The sequence below is a fragment of the Lactuca serriola genome, chromosome 9 (assembly GCF_051521515.1).
Source record: "Lactuca serriola cultivar US96UC23 chromosome 9, Lser_US96UC23_V15, whole genome shotgun sequence".
Classification (NCBI taxonomy): Eukaryota; Viridiplantae; Streptophyta; class Magnoliopsida; order Asterales; family Asteraceae; genus Lactuca; species Lactuca serriola.
In genome coordinates, this window is record NC_136416.1 from 45,126,476 (window position 1) to 45,150,291 (window position 23,816).

The 23,816-nt window shown below is 36.3% G+C and overlaps 2 protein-coding genes across 3 annotated transcripts; one reads left to right on the forward strand and one right to left on the reverse strand.

Annotated features, from left to right (window-relative positions):
- The first annotated feature begins 387 nt into the window (after positions 1–387).
- Positions 388–3,929, forward strand: FER (Malectin/receptor-like protein kinase family protein). The gene is made up of 2 exons (XM_079019561.1): positions 388–556; positions 1,068–3,929. Exon 2 carries the CDS (start codon positions 1,089–1,091, stop codon positions 3,762–3,764), a length of 2,676 nt encoding a protein of 891 aa, XP_078875687.1. The 5' UTR covers positions 388–556; positions 1,068–1,088; the 3' UTR covers positions 3,765–3,929.
- Positions 3,930–13,481: 9,552 nt separating this feature from the next.
- LOC145072960 (uncharacterized) lies at positions 13,482–16,635 on the reverse strand. 2 transcript variants are annotated; one of them, XM_079019479.1, is made up of 5 exons: positions 16,186–16,635; positions 15,720–15,825; positions 15,215–15,324; positions 14,189–15,118; positions 13,482–14,098 (listed from the first exon to the last, which is right to left on the reverse strand). In XM_079019479.1, the coding sequence occupies exons 2-5, from the start codon at positions 15,730–15,732 to the stop codon at positions 13,715–13,717; spliced, it is 1,437 nt and encodes a 478-aa protein (XP_078875605.1). In that variant the 5' UTR covers positions 15,733–15,825; positions 16,186–16,635; the 3' UTR covers positions 13,482–13,714. The 2 variants fall into 2 exon arrangements, with proteins under 2 accessions (XP_078875605.1, XP_078875604.1); XM_079019478.1 differs by having other exon boundaries at positions 15,215–15,341.
- Between the last annotated feature and the right edge of the window lie 7,181 nt (positions 16,636–23,816).

Consider the following 23,816-nt stretch of genomic DNA (forward strand, 5'->3'; position numbering starts at 1 on the left):
ACATATTTAACTACTTTATCAAAGTATTAATATATATTTTTACTCATATGATGAAGCAAACTACTATTTCATACAAAAATAATTATTTAAATGTACCGATTCAGCCAGTTTTACCATTTTATATAACAATTTTCAGTAGTTTATATTATGTTACTAAAATGGTAAAAAAAAAAAAAAAAAAAAAAAGAGATACAGTAAAAGAAGTTTTTGAACTAATTACTTACGTTTTTAGTATTTTATCGGGTAAAAAACTAAAAATACGCATTTTAAAACCGGCTATAACTTGGAGGGCTGTTTTTGTAAATTTACATAATCTGCCACCATGTACTCTGCTATTACATCAACCACGTTCTGACGAACATATAAAAAAGTATAAAATCCGGCCACCTATTTTCATTTAATTTCTTCATCTCTCTTCTCTCTCTCTCTCTCTCGATAATCACATATTCGTCTCTCTTACTTCAACAATCAATTCATGTTTCTTCAATCTATGGCTTGAGCGCTACTGCATTGACTTCAACATCTCTTCGCAACTTCAAATCCACATCTTTTTCAGGTAATCACAAGATATGATTTTCCAAATTACTTGTTCTTCACTGCTAATTGGACTCGAAATTTTTTTCCCTTTATTTTAGCCAACTCTTTCCCCCTTTTGGTTAAACTTCATAGATCTGATTGTTTCATGCACCTTTTTTTAACTTTATTTCTTTGGTTGAGTCAAATCTGTTTCAAAAGGAGTCGAAACTTGAAACCCTAGTTTCTGTTTGAAGTTAGATCCTTTTTATGTGTTTGGATTTGCTTGATAACGTTATGTTTATGTGTTTGCTGTTTAAAAATTGCTCAATTGTGTGTCGTATTTCTGCTGATTTGATTGTTATGAGCTTGAAAGTTAATTGGATTTATCATATAGTTATCATCAATTTTATTTAGTATTTCAGCTTTTTCGAAATTGAATTTTGATCGAGTTTTCTCCAAAATATCTTAGATTTTTCGGCTTTGAGAATATTTAAACATTAAAAACTAATATTAAAAGCTAATTATGGTTTCTCGTATTTTTTGACTTTCAGGTTTGAAATTGGGGAATTACAATGAGAAACCCCGATCGGCATCACCTGCTTGATTTCCTTCTTTCATTTCTGCTAGTAGGTTGCGTAATTCGTCTAGTTCTAGCTGCCGACTATAACCCCTCCGATAAGATTCTGCTCAACTGTGGTGCAGTCGGGGAATTAAGCGACGATGATGGCAGACAATGGACCACTGATGTAGGGTCAAAGTTCGCATTAGCAGGCGCAAACTCCATAGTTTCCGATGCCGCCACCCAAAAACCTTCCGTTCCAACAGTCCCTTACATGACCGCCCGTATCTTCAGATCTCAATTCACCTACAGTTTTCCGGTAGCATCCGGCAGAAAATTCGTCCGCCTCTACTTCTACCCTGCATCTTACGCAAACCTAAACGCCTCCAAAGGCGTCTTCTCTGTCGTCTCCGGATCATACACCCTTCTTAAAAACTTCAGCGCATCTGAAACAGCCACCAATCTCAACTTCGATTTCATGACAAAAGAATTCTCAGTCAATGTCGATTCTGGACTCTTAAACATCACATTCACCCCATCTCCAAACACCCCCGATTCTTACGCTTTTGTCAACGGTATTGAAGTCGTCTCTCACCCAGATATCTACTCTTCTAATGGAAACGCCATGATTGTTGGCACCAGCACCGGTTTCAACATCAACAACTACACAGTTCTTGAAAATGTCTACAGATTAAACGTCGGTGGACAGGCTATTTCTCCCTCTGATGACACCGGGTTGTTCAGACCATGGGGAGGTGATAATGCGTACGTATATGGAGCTGCAGTGGGTGTCCCAGTAGCTACAGACCCCAACATCACAATCAGTTACCCTTCTGGTATGCCGGATTATGTTGCTCCGGTTGATGTGTACAAAACCGCCAGATCAATGGGTCCCACCCCTGGAATCAACATTGGTTACAATCTGAGTTGGTATTTCGATGTTGACACTGGCTTTTCATATCTAGTTAGACTCCATTTCTGTGAAGTTGCTCCTGACATTACTAAAATCAACCAAAGAGTGTTTGAAATTTTTATCAACAATCAAACCGCAGAAACCGAAGCAGATGTAATCGCATGGGCAAATAAACCCAAAGTCCCGGTTTACAAAGATTATGTTGTCTTTTTAGCTCTCGGACCTCCAAGACAAGATCTATGGCTGGAATTGCATCCCAATTCCGCCCGAAAACCGGAAAGATACGATGCAATCTTGAACGGAATCGAGATTTTTAAAATCAACTCAAGTGACGGGAATCTTGCGGGAACACTCCCGGCCCCAGCTCCGGTACAACAGATCATTGACCCCACAAGAGGGTTGTCAATAAAGTCAGGAAAGTCAAACAAAACCGCAGCGGTAGGTGGCGGCATTGGCGGCGGCATAGCCGCCATCCTCATCATCGGATTATTCGTTTGCTTCTTGACCCGTGGAAGGAAACAACGAAAAGATCCAAATTCAAGCGACGGACCATCCGGTTGGCTTCCATTATCCTTATACGGAAACTCCCATTCCTCCGGCTCCACCGCGAAAACCACCACCACTGGAAGCTACGCCTCCTCCCACCCTTCCAACCTCTGCCGCCACTTCTCCTTCTCCGAGATCAAATCCGCCACCAACAACTTCGACGAATCCCTCCTCCTCGGTGTCGGTGGGTTCGGGAAAGTCTACAAAGGTGAAGTCGATGGAGGCGCGACAAAAGTCGCAATCAAACGTGGGAATCCACTTTCCGATCAAGGCGTGAACGAATTCCAAACGGAAATAGAAATGCTCTCCAAACTTCGGCATCGGCATCTCGTTTCCTTAATCGGATATTGTGAAGACAACAACGAAATGATCTTAGTGTACGATTACATGGCACACGGGACCCTCCGTGAGCACCTTTACAAAACCCAAAACCAACCGTTACCATGGAAGCAACGTCTTGAGATTTGTATAGGCGCGGCGAGAGGTCTACATTATCTTCACACGGGCGCAAAGCACACGATTATCCACCGCGATGTGAAAACCACAAATATATTGTTGGATGAGAAGTGGGTGGCGAAGGTTTCGGATTTTGGGTTGTCGAAAACGGGGCCCGCGTTGGATCATACGCATGTGAGTACAGTGGTGAAGGGTAGTTTCGGGTATTTGGATCCGGAATATTTTAGGCGGCAACAACTGACGGATAAGTCGGATGTTTATTCATTCGGGGTGGTTCTGTTTGAGATTTTGTGTGCCCGGCCCGCATTAAACCCGACACTTGCGAAAGAGCAAGTGAGTTTGGCGGAGTGGGCCCAGCATTGTCATAAGAAGGGTATTTTGGACCAGATAATTGACCCGTATTTGAAGGGGAAGATCTCGCCGGAATGTTTTAAGAAGGTGGCGGAGACGGCGGTGAAGTGTGTGGCGGATCAGGGGATTGAGCGGCCGTCGATGGGTGATGTGCTGTGGAATCTTGAATTTGCTTTGCAGTTGCAGGAGAGCGCGGAGGAGAGTGGTGGGAAAGGGGCGGTGATGGAGATGGAGGATGGTGTTTATGATGATGTGCCGTTGAAAGGGAAGGCGGAGGGAGGGGGATATGAAGGAAATGTGACGGATTCTAGAAGCAGTGGGATGTCGATGAGTATTGGTGGGAGGAGTTTGGCGAGTGAGGATTCCGATGGGTTGACTCCGAGTGCTGTTTTCTCACAGATTATGAATCCTAAAGGAAGGTGATAAATTTGCATTTTCTTTTATTTTTTTTATTTTCACATACAGTTTGATGGAGGTTGTTACTTTTTATTAATTTATTTTGGTTTTGTACTTGGGTACTACTCTCTAATTATAATTATATATATAAGTTGTATGTATTCACAAATTGAAGAATAATTGTTTCTTTGATGGTGTTTTGTATGAATTTATGATTCTTATATTCTTTTTCTTTTATAATGTGTTAACATGTTTGATGACATGTAAAATTATGGAATATTGTCAATGTAGATGAAATATTGTGTAAGATAACGGTTTATTTAGTTTACCAAAGAAATAGACCTTATTGATACAATATTTCTCCCATACAGACTTTTTATAGCTATTTTATTCGCATAAAACTTCATGGAGGAAAAAAAACAACCCATTAGTCAACATTTATATTTTACGGCAACATTTATTCGGTTTGATTTGAGTTAGAAGAGAAAACGAGTGAAAGCGATAGGTGGTAAGCGTGGATTGAGGGGTGGGAAAAGTTTTTTAAAAGGTATTAAGATCATGTTCATGGAGGTCCACACACAGCACTCACCACTTGTGTGTTTATATTTAATTATATAGAAATTGTAGTAAAATTATAAGAGAAAATATGAGGGAATTTATATTTGTTTTTGCCTTTCTGGGATGTAGGTGTCATTTCAAAATATATAAGAATAGAAGTCCAAATTAATTATTATGTTTCGTACTTCGGAAGAAAGATAAAATATAAGGACAATTGTGAGTTGTGAGTCGTGAGTTGTCCAACATTATTGATGCACCAAACCTTAATGGGTGTTAACTGTCAACAGCATGAATTGGGTGTTTGTTTATGTTTATGTGTACATAGTATTTAATGAGACCTAAATAAGTTTCAATCTTAGTAAACGTTTAGAAATCAACCATATCCTAAAATTAAATACATTCATATCTTTATTACTTACAAAAGTAATCTCTAGCCATACCAAAAGTTCCATTACATCCATTATGGGATAGATTTATCCATGTATATGCAACGAAACATATGGTGAGAATGTAAACAATATAATGTTACTCTCTTAAAGTTTATTTTGTTTGAAAGTTGCTTAAAAACAAGATTCCTCTTTCTTTGAATCTTTGAATCTAATTAGGAGGGAAGTGCGTGTTGCTTCAAGTATTCACACATTAACATTTTGTTAGGGTGAGCAAAACTGAACTGAAAATCCAAACACCAACAAAACTAAAACCGAGAAAACCCAAACCGCCAGGTTTGGGTTTAAACTTTTAGAAACCAAAAAATGGGTTTTGTGTCCGGTTTTTAATACCTCAAACCGGCCCATATAACCCACTCAACCCGTTGGGTTTGAAACTGATCTGATCCTCTATAATATATTATTATATATTTTTCATACTAATTTTTTTTTATTATTTGCAGATGAATTGGTAAGTTTTTTTTTTTTTTTTTTTTTTTCATATTTATAAGTTTATAATTTAATACTATTCTTTTTTTATTTGGAGATAAATTGGGAAATGATGAAGTGATTCGTATGGATTAAGATTGAAGATTAAACTTGGTTGTAATGACAATTTGATTGTTTTAAACTTGGTTTGCTACTTGTTTTTGTTATTAAAAACTTGGTACACTTGGTTATTTTAAATTTAATTGTTGTAAACTTTTAGCAACATACTTTTGATGTTGTGTTGGTTTTGAAGTTGGTTTTTTTAGTTTCTTTAATCTAGGTTGCTAAATTTGTTTCATTTTTAAGTTATAAAGATTTGTTGAAAAATGGGTTACAACCTAAAACCCATCAACCCATGGGTTGAACCCAAAAACCGAACCCAATGGGTTCTACAACCTAGAAACCGAAATACACGGGTTAGGTTCGGTTTTACCGTAAAACTAACCCAACCTGACCCATGTTCACCCCTACAATTTGTACTTTCCAAATGATATTCCACATGCATTCCAGACTATGGTATTACCACACTACAACTACCATTAGTATCGATCCATTGGTATTATAGTCACTAAGACTACCAGGGTTATTCATTTATACTCCGTGGTATTTCAATCACCGAGACTACGACAATTTATGAACTTATACTCGATATATCACAGTCACTAAGACTATCCCAATTAAGATACTAATAATCATTTTCAATACCTTCAATCACATAAATTTTAACATTCATAATAAATTACCAAAATACCCTTCTTCAACATAATAGGTTGTAAATTACTTTTCATACACTTCACTTATAAGTATAACTCATAACACTTATATTGTTAGTTAGAATTACGGCGTTACACCGGACAAAACAAAAATAATGAAAAAATATACTAAGGTGTTGTTTGTTTTTCATTTACAGATCTTCTTCGCTTCTTCTTTCTGTGTTGTGTAGACCACGCGCAACATTAGACTTCACAAGCTGTTTGTTTTTTTTGAAGACTACAGACTTAAAAATGTCTGCATGTCCTCTTCTTGGCACAGATATGGATCAGAGTCTTCAAACATCTTCAAATATCTTTTAGCCTAAAAAAAGTTATTCCAACTTTATCTGCGATAAACAATATTAAAAAAAGTTACAATACTTAAAGAAAAAAGGTTCAACACACAATCACAACCTTTTTGATAAATTTAATAATTTATAAATAAAGATTTAATTATAATAATAGTAATTGGAACTATTTATAAAATATGAAAAAAAATCCTAATAATCTATATCTATCTATCTATCTATATATATATATATATCTATATATCTTATAAAGCTAACATTTTCCTTGAACCTCATGTATTTGAAACTCTCATGTATTTTTTCTTTCACCACATTCATTTGAAATTTCCATGACTTTTCAATTTCTTTCTAATAATAATTATAACTTGGTTAATAAGGTTAAATAAATATCAAACCTAAAGTGTAATCATATATAAACTAAATGTCAATATTAAAATAATATATTTACTTCTACTTATAAAGTTGTGTATTTAACTTTAACATATTATACTTAATTTATTAGTTTTAATATATTGTTGGATGTAAACGATTATCATTTTATTGATATAATTTTGGAACAATATGTATAAAATAGTTAACTTATTAATTTAAATATAACATTATAGGGTCAACTTAAATATAAATTTTAGTTTATCTTAAACAACCAAAAAAATATTTTGTAAATAGTTAAATGTAACATCCGAAATTTCAGGTATTATATTTATTCATTTATTTCAAGTTTTGTGGAAGAACTCGGTGAGTTGGTGCGTAGACTCGCCGAGTAGAGACGCGATTTGTCACCCGGATTAATGACCGGACTCGACGAGTCGCATTGGTGGACTCGGCGAGTCCGCGCTGTTTAATGAAACCCTAATTTCTTGGGTTTGGGACCTATTTAAAGGGCCTTATGGCCGTCATTTGTGCTCACCAGCCCCCAGAGCGAAACCCTAGTGAGCTTGAGCGTTTGGAGTGAGAGAAGGAGCCATTGTCGACCTTGGAGGTGTTGTCTAGCAAGGGAAAGGAAGCTATAGCTAAAGAGGAAGCAAGAGGGTTAACTTCCTGAAGATTTGAGGTCTAGAACATCACGTTTGAGGTACTATTTTCGAACCATTTTTCTGTTGTGGTGATGTTCATGTTGATTTAGGGCTTATTGAGCCCTTTTGTGACTAGATCTAGTGCTCCCATGGTCCCTTAGCGAGTTAGGTTCTGGATCTGGACCCATGGAGGTCCAGAGTGCCTCTTGGTCCAAGCTTTTTATGTGTCTATGGAGGTTTTGGTTTGGGATCATTGTATTTGAGGTTAAAACACCATTTATGAGTCAATAGGTGTGATATGAGCGCCAAGACATAAACTTTACGTGATAAATAAGCTTGGAAAGACTGGATCTATGAGTTAGTGGAACAGATCTGACCTCAGAAGGTCGTTTGGGGTTGTGCATGGAATCCACTCGTCGAGTCCATAGGCAGACTTGACGAGTTGGAGCGAGTTGTTCCGTGTTTTCGAACCAGGGGTTGAGTAACCGAGTTGGGTGGGTGACTCGGTGAGTCGGAAGGGATTCAGAGGAATTGGGTCCCCGTAGGGACTCGGCGAGTCCACGCCAGACTCGGCGAGTTGGGTTGACCGTTGACCATTAACCAGAGTTGACTGGTGTTGACTTGGTAGAATTAGTCAACCATAGTTGGGATAGTGTTAATTAGAGATATACTTGTGTTATAGGAGGACTATAGCTCGGGAGATCGAGCACTAGTGATTTCCAGGATTAACGAGTTACCGAGATACGCGAGGTGAGTCTTCTTACTATACTTTACCTTGAGTAGGTAATTAGAGTTGTGTGATACAGTGTTGTATGTTATATATGTGTTATGTGTTGCACTGCGTTATTCTATGTGCTTTATGTTGTGCATGCTACAGAGTTAGAACCGGAAGGTTCACAGAGATAGAGCCTGAGGGTTCATAGAGTTGGGTGCACGGACCCAAAGAGTTATAGCCTCGAGTGGCTAATATGTGTTATATATATATATATATATATATATATATATATATATATATATGGTATTTTGGGGAACTCACTAAGCTTTGTGCTTACAGTGTTTGGTGTTATTTGTTTCAGGTACTAGTGAGGATCGCGGGAAGGCGCCGGCCTGATCAGTACACACATGGGATTTTTATGTTGTGAGATCTTGGGATTGTTATATGCTATGAATTTGAGTTTCAAACAATTATGTTTTTATGAATAATAAATGAATTATGTATTTATAAAATGCGAAAAACTGTTTTGAAATTTACGGTGTTACAAGTTGGTATCAGAGCCTTGGTTTGAGGGATTCGAGTACACCTTCGGACGTATTTGAACTCAAACTGAGGATTTGAGAAATATTTTCAAAAAGAGTAAAAGATTTTTGGAAAACGCAGAGCAGAGTCGTGTGTACGATCAGTCAGCGCCCGAACGGTGATTTCCCAAGATACCTTTATGTTATATGCTTATGATATTGATATGATGTATTCTTGTGCTAGAGTGGGCTAGGTACTCCTATTAGGACTAGAGTGGCCTGATTTGTGATGCCTTAGCCTAGGGAGTGGTGAGCTGCTATGAGATGCTTGAGAGTGAGTAGGTAGCAGCGAGGAGCTTATGAGAGATCTGTTAGAGAAAGGATTTGCATAATAGAGTATTTGGAACTTGGGATCCTAGGAGGAGGACTTGGGTTGTATACTGACGCGGTGTGGAAGGTAGTATTGGGCCCGTACTACTGAAAACACCGGGACGGTGTACAGTTCAAGTAAGAATCTTCGGGATGCCGGGAATCAAGGAGGGACGAGTTATCGAGTGCGAGTATGCTCGAGTGAGTTTCTAATATATCGTATGTTGTTTTTTAGAGGTAGATCATGGTGAGGACACGTCATGCGCCAGAGAGCAGCGAGACCAGTGATGAGGAGATCCGTCGGATCATCCATGAGGAGGTGGCTGTGGCCATCAGGGCAGAGATACCAGAGATGTTCGGGTCTATCAAGACCACGCTGATTGAGACTTTTAACGAGCGTTATGCCGCTCTTTCTGAGGCTGTTGTTGCAGCGGCCACCGCAGCCATTGCTGCTGCTAGGCCGCAAGGGGGTGACTCGTTGTTGTTCAGGGAGTTCAGCAACACGAAGCCACCAGAGTTTGATGGGACGTAGGATCCGATTGCAGCGATGAGATGGGTATCTGACGTTGAAGGGTGTTTCTATACATGCTCGTGCCCGGAGCACTTGAGGGTTCGGTTTGCGCTGAACCAGCTTCGCCTGGGGGCGAAGGATTGGTGGAAGTTCACGACAACACACTATTCTCCATTAGAGCTTGCTGTGGTGACCTGGGAGAGGTTCACCACCATGTTTTGTGATGAGTACGTTCCCCCGGTGGATCGGGATCGGTTAGCACAGGAGTTTTTGACCCTCAAGCAAGGTACGGAGTCTGTTACGGTTATTACCAGGATGTTTCATGAGAGGGCGATGTTCTACCCTGAGCACGTGTCTACTGAGCAGACACGTATGAGCCGTTATTTGAGTATTTTGAGGAGAGATATTCGGGAGTTCATGGCGAACTCCTCGTACCGGAGATTTGCCGAGCTTCAAGCAAATGCCCAGAAGAGGGAGATCGAGCTAGAGACTCAGGCTAGGGAGGAGGTGGAGTCTCAGGGGAGGGATCGACGACCGGCACAGTCCCAGCCGGCAGCCAAGCGGGCCAAGCCCACTGATCCCAGAGCAGGGAGCCAGAAGGGCCGCACTTGTGGAAAGTGCGGCAAGGGTCATGATGGAGTTTGTAGAGTTGGATCTTGCTACAGTGTGTTTCCACGTTAATTCGTACAACTTTTTTTTTCAATTTTTTTATATTAATACAATAAAGTTGATTTACATTTGTTAATTATCTATAATAAAGTCATAAAATTATTGAAAAACTTTATTTAAGTTTTAAAAAAGTCAGTTTAATTATATTTTAGTTTATTCTAGCAGTCTACAGATGTTAAAAAACAAATAACGTTCTTCTTTCAGACTGGAGACGTTTGGTCCACCTTTTCTACTACAGATATCTGGAAATGTGATCCATAGACTGCAGACATTTTGCTTTAGAAAAAACAAACAACATGTAAGTAACCATATTTACATAATGACTAATGGAAACAAGACTTACAGAAAGTACATAAATAAAGTAATCATCATGAAGAGACGTTAGATTGTGATTAAAGTAATTGTTTGATTTGCTTAAACACCAAAGGATCCATAGATGGCGCAAAGATCCTGATATTAAATTGAGGTGGGCGACGTGTCCATGGAGCATGACTAGATGATTGGTCTAATTGAGACGATCTATTTGGTTGTTGATGTTGCTAGAGAGGTCATTGTTGTTGCTTATTTTCTCTATTAAGAAATATAAGCATTAAGACTTCCAATGATTCTTCTGTTGTTAAAAAACATATTTATGTTAAGTTGTAGAGACTGATTCACTCATTGACCTAATAGTCGTTAGGCAAACCAAGCATGAGGTCCCATTCCCAAAAGAGCGGAAGTAGATCAAAAGGGAGCCGCTCCTTGCGGGAGCTAGGGCTGCGCCCCGCTGATCCGAGAATAAATTTTTCATGGGTTAGTTCCTATATTAGATGCAACACTAAATTCTGTTATTGACCAGATTTATCAGAGTTGTTTTTTAGGCTTGGGCTTATTGGCAATTTTAGGGTTTCTCACTAGTATTTATGTTCCTTTAATTCGTGTAACCTACATCACTCAAGCTATTTGACAGAAATAATAAAGCTTTCTCTAGTGTTCTCCCCTAGACATAATCGATGATCGTTACACATAAATTGTTTGTGTTTTTATTATTAGTTTTTGCATTATTACTCATAATGAAATCGTTTGTTATTTGTGGAACTCCTTAAACCCTAACAATTTATCCATAGCAACGTTAGCATCAGGACTTGTGTAATTATTAGGTTGAGATCATTGTGGAGCTAAAAAAAATAACAGGAGTAATAGATGGTTTAGACCCATTATTGACATGAAACTTAAGACTAATCTCATTTAATAACAATTCATTGACCATAGAGTCAACAGACGGAAGAGGAGTATGATGGTGAATTGTCTCATGCGATCCCTTAAATTAAAACAAACAGCCATTGGGAATTATACCAAATAATTTTATTCACCCATAGTAATATATTGTGCAAATGAGTGCAACTCAATGGATTCCGTTAGCACCAACCAATCTCATATTTCAGCCCCAGTGGCATACAATCTTGAATGCTCATATCGTTATGTTCAAAAGCAGGAATATGTCTCGACTGATATTGTTTTGAAAAATTCAATTGGGTGTACAATCTAGCCAAATGATCCCAAACTTAATAATAATATATTTAGCCAACTTACAACCTATAAATTGGATGATATACTTGTTGACCATGTAGTCGTATTTTAAGTTTCTCAAGCATCGATTGTGTTGTATAATCAACAACTTTCGTCTTGTGGTTTAACCTTTAACGGGTATCCCACTAATGTAACTCCACATAGATATTTTATTATTATTATTATTATTATAATTTTTATTATTATTATTATTATTTTAATCTCGATAGCATAACTTTTTACCATGTAATTGAACACTAATTTTTTTTTTTTTTTTTTTTTTTTTTTTTTTTTTTTTGGAAAGGGAACTTCCCTAACGAGGGTTTCCGGGCCAGCTTACGCGACACGGTGCTTAACATCAAAACTCTTTCTCAAACAATGAATGGTTATGAACAAACATATATCACTAACCCAAGTGCTGAAAACAGAATGTAACACTAGGGAATGCAATAATAAAAGATTGTCAAAATCACGATTTTGAGTGTATGATCGTACGATCTTAGGTAAGAAAACAAATGAGTTGGATCATATACGATAGGATCGTAGAATTGGGATCCGATCTAATCCTACCTTCCCCCTTTTTTTTGTTGAATAAAATGAATTTACCACTTTATGTATTTTAACCTTTATTAGTTTACCGTTTATCATTTCGTGTTTTGACTAATCTTTTGAAGTTTTATAGCTTCTAATGGAAAACTAAATGTTTAAAATATTTTTCATTTTCTAAAATTACAAGTTAAAAAATTATGTTTTATTTTGTGGGATCTTAGGATCCTGATTTTGTAAACCAAAAAACCATCCTAAGTACCGATCTTGACAAGCTTATAGTTAGGGATGAGCGCGGTGCGGTTCGGTGTGGTTATTAGCTAAAACCGCACCACTAACCGCAAATGCGGTTATTTCATTTTCAAAAACGCTTGGTGCGGTTATTTTTGCGGTACGATTAGGCGGTTATTTTTGCAGTGCAATTTTGTTTTTTCTGTGTTGCGGTTATTAACCGCATGGATTTGGGGCGGTTATTTTGTGTAATTTTTAACCATAGTTTAGAGCTCAAACGGTTTTTAGAGTTCAAACATATTTCTTGTAATAATAGAAAAATCATAATGTATAAGACAATTAACTTAAATCACAAACAGTTAATATCTTAAAAACGTCAAATCAATAGTAATTAACAATAAATTTCTTAAAATTGTATAATTTCACCATTTTTCAAAGTTAAACATAACAAAAAACCATATTTTTGTCTTCTAGTATTTTATTCATCTTTCATTCATGAAACTTGTCTTATTTTTAATATTTAATATATTAATAATTAATAAAAAAAGTTGTATATAATATATGCGGTGCGGTACGGTTTTTCTGTGGTTTTTGAAAACTAATAACCGCACCGCACCGCGAATTTGCGGTTTTTGAAAAACAAAAAACCTCATTATCGGTTTTTATTACGGTTGCGGTTTTTGCGGTTAATTTTAGTTGCGGTGCGGTTTTTGCTCACCCCTACTTATAGTAATGATCTATTAGGATGGATACTTAGGCTAGATGCCCAAAATCTCATGTGCTTGTAGGGTGTGTACGCTCATAAACTTCCCAACAAGAATAATGCAACGCATCCTAGTATTTTTTAAATAGCTTTCAAAGTCCCACAAGTGTAACAAGCATGTATGAAATGACTTTAAGGATTTATTGTGTTTGGAAAAGATTGTTGATTTAGGCAAAGTTAGTTTATAGGTTTCTTCCTACAGTTTTTTTGCTTTCTCTTGTTTTTTCTTCTTGTCAATACTTATTTCTATTCTTCTATTCTTTTTCTTTTATGTGCATTCATATACACTTTTTTGGAGATGAAACTGCAATGAAACTAAACCAATATGCAAAGAAAAAGCTAATAAAAGGTATTATTAAAGTATAGATTTAATTTGAAGTGGTAACAAACCGTTAAAACCAAAATAAATATTTAAAAAGAAAAAAAAAGATACACAAATGACAAAACCCATCCTCTTTTTTATCTTTTTTGATATGATATTCTCTCTTTTTTTTTTTGTTTTGATAAATAACATTTAAAAAAAGAAAAAGAAAATATGAATAAGAAAGGAAATAAACGATCACAAAGGACTAAAAGGCTCAGGAAGGGACTCGAACCCATGATCAAACAAAAGAGCTTCATCAGTAGTCTTGTCATCCGCAGTGTGCAACCAGCTTGTGTTTTTAAGGTCTTCTTTGAGCAAAATAGCATCGTACCTTGAACTCTCATACATGTCAACTTCCGATGATAGTTTAGAAGAATGTGGGCTTTGATCTTCCATGGGCCCACCACCACCTCTGTTCCATAAATATCCATTATTACTATAATTCCCATTTTCAGATCCACCGCCATCTACAGAACTTGCACGTGTAGCTGTAGGGTGGGCCCTGGAGTTGCTTGACCGAATGCTTTGTGGGAAAAGCGTTGACCCTGAAAGTGGTCGTACACCTCCGTTTCTTATATCCTGTTACACATTTTAAAACATACCAATATTAATTAACATCTATTTATAAAAACTAAACAGAGTATTTATTGATTTATTCAATATTCATACCATATGTTTAATTGCCATATCCAGTGATTTCTTTGAGATATTCCTTCCAAATCCTGTTCCATTTTCCGAATTTGATGACTTTACAGGTTTTCTTGTTACTGATTGTGGCAAATGAGAAGTTCTTCGTGGATCCAAACTCTCAACAACATTCCCATTAGAATTAGGACGCGACCTTCCGCTTCCGGAAGGTTCCGGAATCCGTCCCCTAATCACATTAGGGGACGAATGTCTTCTCGTGATGGTCCCACTTCCGGTGTTTGAATTGTCTAAATTACCCTTCACAGTAGTGGACCCACCTGGTCTTGACCTACCAGCAGACAGAGGTCGATCTGGTAAAGTCGTTCTAAGATTCGGCGGCGTTTCATGAGGGAAATCAATTATATTCATAGGCTGAGGTGGCGGGCGTACACGTGGACTAGGAGAACTCGGTCTTGAAGTGGACCCCACAGCACTACTATTACTACGTCCATTTGAAGTCAACCCACGTGAGGCTGAAGTCAAAGATGAGGTGGATGGGGTGAGAGAAGGTGTTAGGGTCCTACGTGTAGGGGTTGATGACCTGGAAGGTGGTCGAATTGTAGGAGAAGGTGTCAAGTTTCCAGGTGTTTGTGGTCTTGAAGTAGGTGTTGAAGGTCTTGTGTTTTGTCTTATTGGGGTGGGGGTGGGGGTGGGGGTAGGGGTGGGGCGGGTTCTAGAAGGAGTTGAAGTTCTTGAAGGGGTTGTTCGGGTGGATGGGGTAGAAGGTCTTGCAGTTTTGGTAGGGGTAGAAGGTCTTATATAAGAAGATACAGAAGCAGAGCTTGTGTTTAAAATGTTGGTGTTTCTGCTAGAATAGTTTGTATATTGTGTGGTGGAGATGGAGGATCGAGTCACTGAACTGCTTCTTGCAGGTCTTGAAGGATGATTGGTCTCAGATTGAGATACAGATAGCTGTAATTCAGCAACATTGATGAAGATGATGATGGTGAATGATTATCCTAGAATGTTCATTGTAAGAGATCATGGTAGTAGAATTAGGAAACTAACCCTTGAAGTTTTGTTTATGGAACTTGATCTTACTGAAGACTTGCTTCTTGCAGTGACACGTGCAGGTTGTTGAGACTCTTTTCCATCCAAAGAAGGAAAGAGAGGAGTTCCTGGGGGAGTTAGAAGCCTGTTAACACAAAAGGTAATGCTTCATATTTGTAATTCGAATCTGATAGTTTTAGAAATTGAGTAAGAAAGGATATAGAAACAGTTTTATTAGGTTCTTAAGTGTAAATGTAAGAGATGATGTCAGGTAATCAATAAGGATTCATGGAAAATCAATCAACAGACACAATAATTGGAAATGGGTAGTTAAGTAGTATACTGGTGTATAGAACAGGAGGGTATCTATTAGTACACAGCTGGAATCAGATGGAAGATGCAAGTAATCTACCAACAAGATAATATGATTTGACAGATCTGTCATTAAATACATGTGATTCTGGAAAAGAAAGAAGCTAGATCTGAACTAAAAGCGAGATCATGGAGTTACTAGAAATCTTACCAATCGTAGTCATTCTTTCCCCCTTCGTTAGAATTCAGAAGATCATCTAATATGCTTTTGGCAGGTTTTGCTGATCCAACTGAAAGTCTCGCTAATCTCGCTTGCACTGTAGAAAATTTCAATTAAGAAGAAGAAATTGTTATGTAAAACAAATAATCGTAGTGATTAAAGAAGTGGGAATAATCGAAACGTTAGCATAAATCCAAAGAAGAAGCATATTATAGGGGCAAAAAGTTAAAAGTTTATTGCAAATCCAAACTAGTCAAGCAAAATCCTAACATAAACGACATCGTTTTCCAGGATTCATCCCCAAAATACTCCAGCTATCGTTTTCAAATTGCGCTTTCTCATCACAAAACCATATCCTGCTTATACAACTCCGACAGGAAATCGTATAGAAGACATGAAGTATATGAATCAAGTCTTAGTACTAGAACTTAGAAAACAAAAAAAAAGGTAAACATACAGTCCGATTCGTCGGAAGAGGCGGCTGGGAGACTAGTGCGACTACGAGAGAAGAGATCCATGTTGTTGCTGTTGTTGAAATTCTCAGATGCGTTGTTTTTTGTGAAAGACATTCCTCGCCGGTGAGACAATATTCCGTTGGTCATAGCATTATGATTGTTGCTATGATTATGATTCCGACCTCCGGCACCGACCATAGAGTCCTTGGATGAACTCCGATTCATCATGATACACCAATAAAAACTAGGAGTTCATGTGATAAACTCTGGAAAACAGATAGAAAGAGAGAGTCGATGAGGTTGCTTGGCTCGTGCAAGATTTACGTCAGAGAGAGAGAGAGAGAGAGAGAGAGAGAGAGAGATCTGGTTGACGGAGTAGATGAGTGAAGTTTACGAGCAGCCATGTGACTATTTCATCCATCCACCTTCCATTCCACTGTATCAATTTTTATTTTATTTGTTTAATGCAAATCCATCTTCAAATCGGATCTACTTATAGTTACATTTAAATTATATTATAATAAAAAGTACATGTGTAAAAAGATATTTGCTTTATTACGTTTGATAATTTTATTATAAACAAAATTATTTGTTTTGTAACATTTTGTGCATTTCTTTTTTTTTAATGTTTTTGTTTCTAGATTAATTCAATGAGCGAAATAAAAAATCCGGTGTGTTATGTGAAAGCATTGAATTCAATTTTTTAAAAATATAGCCTACCAAAACTCCAATAGACCATAAATGAGAATCTAAACTTGATGATCACTTGTAGTAATTGGTAAAACAAGTTCAAGTTATTTAAATTTCATGTGGTCCTTATATGAGAAAAAAATGAATAAATTAGAGAAAACAACTTTTACGAAAACATTTGGAATTACATGAAAGTTTACAAAAAAAGAAACAAAAATATCTAATATAATAATAGTTAGTTGTATGAGATAGCAAATTAAATTAATAAAAATACATAAATAACATGTATTATATATGTAACGATGGTAAAAAGGGTTGAAACCACATAAACCTAGACACTGCCATCAAATCTTATTCATAAGATTAGTCCGTGTATTCGCATTGCATAACGATAGTATCTTCAAGTGTTGTGTTTACTCTATTGATGTTTCAACCATATACAACGTTATTCGCTTTTAACCCCGAGCAACTACAAGATTCCCCTTCATTACTTTCCATTGGTGATTTCTAGAGTCAACATGGTATCATTCGACATCCAATTGACCCACTAATGTCAACTTCCTTTTCCGATTTGGAATGTACTTGACATTTTTCAACATCCCATACAAATCTATGGTTGTCTTTCGGACAACATTGCCAACTCCGTGATTTGTAGGCTTTTGTTATCAGAAATCCGTACTTCAACGTTGTAACGCTTGAAATTATGCATCACGTTTTTACAATGACTCATGTGAAACAAGGCATCTCGCCTCCGCAAGCAAATAAGAACATCATCAAAATCTTCATCCATATTAACTTCCTTCTTCCCTTTCTCGAAGGTTTTGGGAATTGATTTTTTAGGTGTTCATTCTCTTTACACTTCTAGCAAGTAATATCCTTCATGCTTTGAGATTTCCTTATCCTCCCATATTTCCATATCCTCCTTGAAAGTTATACACAATCAACATAAATGAGATGTATTTATAGTGAGTAGTTACATTGACCTAAAATTTTGGCTTAGGCCAATAGGCCTCTGACAGACACACATAAAATCAAACTTGTTCTCCAAGGTAGTAAAGTCAATATTAAAGCTCTAACAAAGTTGTTTTGTTGCCACTCGGGAATGAAGCATATCAAAACTCCACAATAAAGACTCTTCAGACAACTCTAAATCACAATAGAGACTCTTCGGACAACTCTGGGTCAAAGCTTTAGCACTAAAACTCTACGAGTCGGAACCTTTGACCAAGACTACGCTCTTTGTTGCGCCCTAGGTCGGAGTTGTTACAACAACTTCGCCTTCACCCTTTAGGTTAAGACTCCACTTCTCAACATCCATATCATCTCATTTCACTTATATATACATTATTTATAATATTCTTTGTAGTTTGAAAATAATAACAATGCAATAGTTATATATGAAATGTTTTCCCCAAAAATAAAACTTAAAATTTTGATCCTTTTTGGAGATTTTGAAGAAATAAGATTATGTTATAATGTGTATGAATTGTGTTCCTATGCATATAGTCGAATATGTCTGACCTTGGCATTACTTAATGGACTTTCCAAGCCTAATACAATATTTTGATATGTGCTCAAGTTAGTAGCAATCTAATAGTGCCTTTTGAAGAACCAATGAACTAACATTGATTTTTAAAATAAGACTTTGTTTTAATACTTACTCTCCTATATTAATATGATGCATTTGTATCTCTTTTAACAACTTACTTATGTTTAATAAAACACTCTGTAAATATTACTTCATGGTATTTCGAGACCATTTATATGCGTCGATGAATTATGTACATTCGTATTCTTTAAGTGATTCCACTTTTTGATATTTTTTAGAAGGGGATATTGGTCCTTTGGAAATACTTTATTAGATAATGTGTAGTCAACACACATTTTACTTGATTCATTGATTATTTTTACCAAGGTTAGTTGCATATTCCGATGAGAATGTCCCCTTCATATATTGTCTTCTACCAAATTTTACAACATCCACTATTGCTTTGCAAAATTTCGTTGCCACTTTTATTTTCTTATTTGGGATGATGTATGGTTAGTCTTTGTTTGACTATCTACATTCGTGCATCCATCGTGTTCATTGCTCGACTTGCAAATATTTAGATGTTGAACTTGTCACGATGCGTGTCTTATTTCCAAAATAGTTGGATGTTTTATTTCATTTAGCTCTCAATATCTAGTTTAATAGGTGTTGGTAGTGAACTCCATATTCTTTCCGATTACTCGAGGTATAAGTCATTGATCATTACATTTTCTTCCTTTCCATTGCCACTATCTACTTTTGGTCTTTCATTTCGATTATATGTGTGTGTGTGTGTGTGTGTATATATATATATATATATATATATATATATATATATATATGTGTGTGTGTGTGTGTATATGTATGTTATTTAGCTACATTTTTCTCTTGCCCGGGGTATGCTATCTAGCATAGCCATCCCCAACCGCATGGCTCTTGTGTAGAACGTAATCTATTTAGAAGCGCACGAATTTCATCTAACTCATGATAAGTTATGCAATCAATACATCTTTATGTTTAAGTATACCATAATAAACAACTTGTTACATTATAAATGTCATCTATGTTAGATCAAATAAGGGTTTTGGTGGAATATTATTGAATATCGTGAAGTAAGAATAAGTATTACCACACATGTAAGAATAAGTGAGGAGACTCACCTGATACTGATGCAAATCTAGCACCTGAATTGTCGGATATAGATTCTGCCTAGTTAACAAAATAATTAACCCTAATTAATAATTAAGGTCCAAAACTCACCCGCGAGTCCAAATCCCACAGCTAAACCTTATATGGGAAAAGGACCATTTTGCCCTTCTCATGGTCCAAAACCCTAAATCTTGACCAAGGGTCAAAGTCAATGCTCAGTGATTACGTTGAGCGTACCATTCCTTACGATGGACGTACAAAAAACTCAACTTTCATAGCGATTGGGGGGGGGGGGGGGGGGGTTGGCTACGTTGAGTGTAGCCAGGAGTACGCCCGACGTAATCCATCTGCCTATACTTCCATAAAGTTTGTGTCTTAATCCTTTAAGATAACTAACCCAACCACATATCTAACTAATCTAAGATGTCTTAACCCATAAAGTCGTTGGCTTTAAGCCTTTGCGTGGCTAGGAAGGACCCAATGTAACAATCTTTAGCTTCTAATGCACTTTAAGCTACCTTACTCATGCATGAGCCAAAGGGAATGATCAAGGAACTAGTTTTATGGATATATAGGTCCTAAAATGCATGAAAGGACAACTACAATGAAGTGCTCCAAACTCATAAAGGTCTAATCTTGAGGACAAAAGTTCATAAAACTTCAACCATGAAGATCTAAAAAATGACTTGCCAAGGTATAGACTTTATACCTGAAAATGATGTACAAAGAGGGAAGGTTTTTGGATCTACAAGCTTGCTAGCTCTACTCCTTCTTCCACTACAAGCACCAAGAACACTCAAAAACTTGCAAAAGCTTACACAAGCAATATAACTCGGGATTAGGGTTTTAGAGAGAGTTTGGAGGCTGATAAGGATGCTTAAATGAAGACATAATGTTCTTTAAATAAGGGGAAAACCTTAAAATTAGGGTTTGAAATTTGGGCTAGTACGTCCGGCGTACCACACACGATCATGGACATTGCATGAGTACGTTGCGCGTACTCTTATGTACGCCCTGCTTATGACCACTTCCGCGAGCCTTTTACTTCCAAGGACCAAATGTGCCACTTTTGATAAAGATTCAAGAGATAATAGAATATATGTGATTTCGGGATGTTATATTAATCAATAATTCTTAAAAAATGTCAAGGTGGATATAAGTTCCCTTGTCCTAATCAAATTTTAATGAGAACAACTATTGAAATTTTAATTTTAATTTGCTGAGTTTTTTGCATTCCACATTTTTTAGTAACAAGGTTTGATTATTGGTTCATTTCAATATAACAATTTATTGGATGTAGACATTAAAATCAAGTTGTTTGGATTTTATGAACATGGCATGTGTTAATTCCATAGGTTGAAAGATATAAATATATTGAATTAATGTGGAATACGACGTTTTGATCATGATCTTTGAAGAAGATGCAACACTTGCTAGTCTAATAAGTGTAACTTTCATCATGTTTCTTGTTGCTTTCTCTCTTGCAACCCCACAACCAAAACAAATGGGTAGCAAAGTGGGTAGATTTTGTGTCGTGTAAGGAGTTTTATTGTGTAATATTTAATAGAAATATTGATATTGGTTAGTAACTGAGTATTACTATCATCAATTTAGGCCATTTTGATTTTTTTTAGAAAATTAGATACTTAAGATAGCCCGTGACAAAAGTTTAATGGTTGAGTTGTGAAATTTCATATAAAAGATCTACGATTCAAACTTTAATGCACTACAAATATTATTAGTGTTAAGCAATTGACTTTCTATGAGTTTTAGTACATGTTAACATACGCATGTTCAAATGATACATTTACCATTTTTTTAAGTTTAAATTTTATTAATTGTTTTGATTTTTTTAATAGGAATACCAGTTATGTGGGTTAAAAAGCTACAATTTGACTACAATATAATAAATTTTTACTACAAACAGCATCAATATCAATATATACACAGGTTCAATAACGACCCAATTTTATCTCTTTCATATATAACAAAAATGCTAAATTAATACAATTAATACCACCGTATGTTCGTACTTTTTTTCCTGCTCTATAAAGGATTCTCATGTCAATCGCTTCAAATAATCACAAGATTGCTACTGTACAGTTTTGTTTTGTATTTTTTTTCTCTTTAACGGATTCACATGCGAATCACTTCAAAATCGTCAGGTTCCTTGATCTAATAAAAATAAGAATCCTTACTGGACTTTTTTCCCATCGCTACAATACACTTGTTAGTTCTTATAGTCCACATAATGGAAAAAATTAAGACATGCCAATTGTAATCAAATATAATATGTTAAAAAATAAAATTTTCATATCTTGACTTGTGTGTAATAAATTCATGAGAATAAAACACACACACACACATATATATATATATATATATATATATATATATATATTATGATGAGATGTATTATATATATAGCCAATATAACAAAAGGAATATACAAATGATAATTACATAGATTACATAACAGAAAATGTAAAGAGATAAGTATGTTAAGATTTATCTCTATTATTTAAATTAACTTTTGATTCATCTCTAATACCCCCCTCAACCAAATCAGTGGTGGACCTAGACGAAGCATGAGTCGAAAAAAAATTCAAATTGTGAATGCGGAAGGATTTTAGTGAAAATGTCAGCCACCTGAAGCTTGGTAGGCACAAATTTCGTGTGTAGCTTTCTGGAAGACACAAGCTCTCGTATAAAGTGATAGTCAAGATCGATGTGTTTGTTACGCTTATGTGAAACTGGATTTTCAGTAAAGAACAAGGCACCTTATCTAGCTTTGTACCGACAAAAGTGTTATACGCCGTCTTGTTGGCTTGAGGCCGAAGAAATGCAGTTTATGGCCCCCGAAATAGTCCATCAGACTGCTGAAAAGTTAAAAATGATTAGATAAAAGATGTTAGCAGCTCAGGACCGCCAAAAGAGCTATGCTGACAAGAAGTGACAACCAATGACATTCGAAGTTGGAGATTCGGTATTGCTCAAAGTCTCACCATGGAAGGGACTTATAAGATTTGGAAAGAGAGAAAAGTTGAGTCTAAGGTTTATTGGACCATTCAAGGTTCTTCAAAGGATTGAGAACCAAACTTACAAGCTCGAATTACCAGAAGAACTAGATGGTATTAATAACACTTTCCATGTGTGTTATTTGAGGAAGTTCACGGGAGAAGTTCCCGATATAATTCCACTTTCGGAGTTAAGGATGGATGAAAATAAGAGGTTAATCGAAGAGCCTGAGACAATTGTTGACCGTAAGACAAAGAAGTTGCAATGTAAGATGGTCGAATTAGTGCTTGTGTGATGGAAACATTCGAATGAGCCAAACCTCACTTAGGAAACAGAGAGTGACATGATGAGTCGCTATCCACATCTGTTTGCTGATGCATGATTCCGGGACGGAATCATCCTAAGGAGGAGAGAACTGTAACACCCGTGTTTTTAGGATAAGCATTAATATCAACAATTGTAAACTATTTTGAAATAATGAAGAAGAATTATTTGAGTATTATGTGATTTATGTTATTTATGAGCAATATACGTACTTATAATGGTATAATAAATGATAATGAAAAATATGCGTAAAATTATAATGAAGATTTGACCCTATATCTATGAGGAAAGTTGAATTGGTCGCAACAAGGATTTCGGTGATATAAGGAACACTAAAATCCGACTTATAACGAAGATGTTATGATCCGTCGAAATTTTGCGACAAAACCGGCACGACGTTGTGTGTCTTAAAAACTAAGTTTATGATAAAATACTTTTTAGCCTTAGCGATCTACACAAAAGTTGTAGTATACGTTAAACTGAGAGTGTGCATATAGAGAACGTCCAAATCTGGCTTTGTTAGAGGAAGTTATGATTTTTCTAAGATTTGGCATAACAGTATGCAACCCGGAAATTTAATTTTAGATCGATGGATTTTTAACCAACACAATCTAAACGAGAATCAAAGATCTCGTTAATAAGATCTCAACGATATAAAGACAGACGAAAATGGACGTCGGATGACAAAGTTATGAATTTTTAACGGACTTTATCTGTCTAAGCATGTTAAAATATAAATTTAAAAATAAAGTCAAAATTAGCTGACGAAATATAAACGAAAGTTGTAGATCATGTCGCTACCTACGTGTGGATATAAAGAACGTTAAAAGTGGAGCTCGTATGCAAAATTTACGGAATTTAGAAGTAAATTAAATTATGGGATGATGCGAGGCTGACACATGGTGCCATCCCCACCCTCCCTTT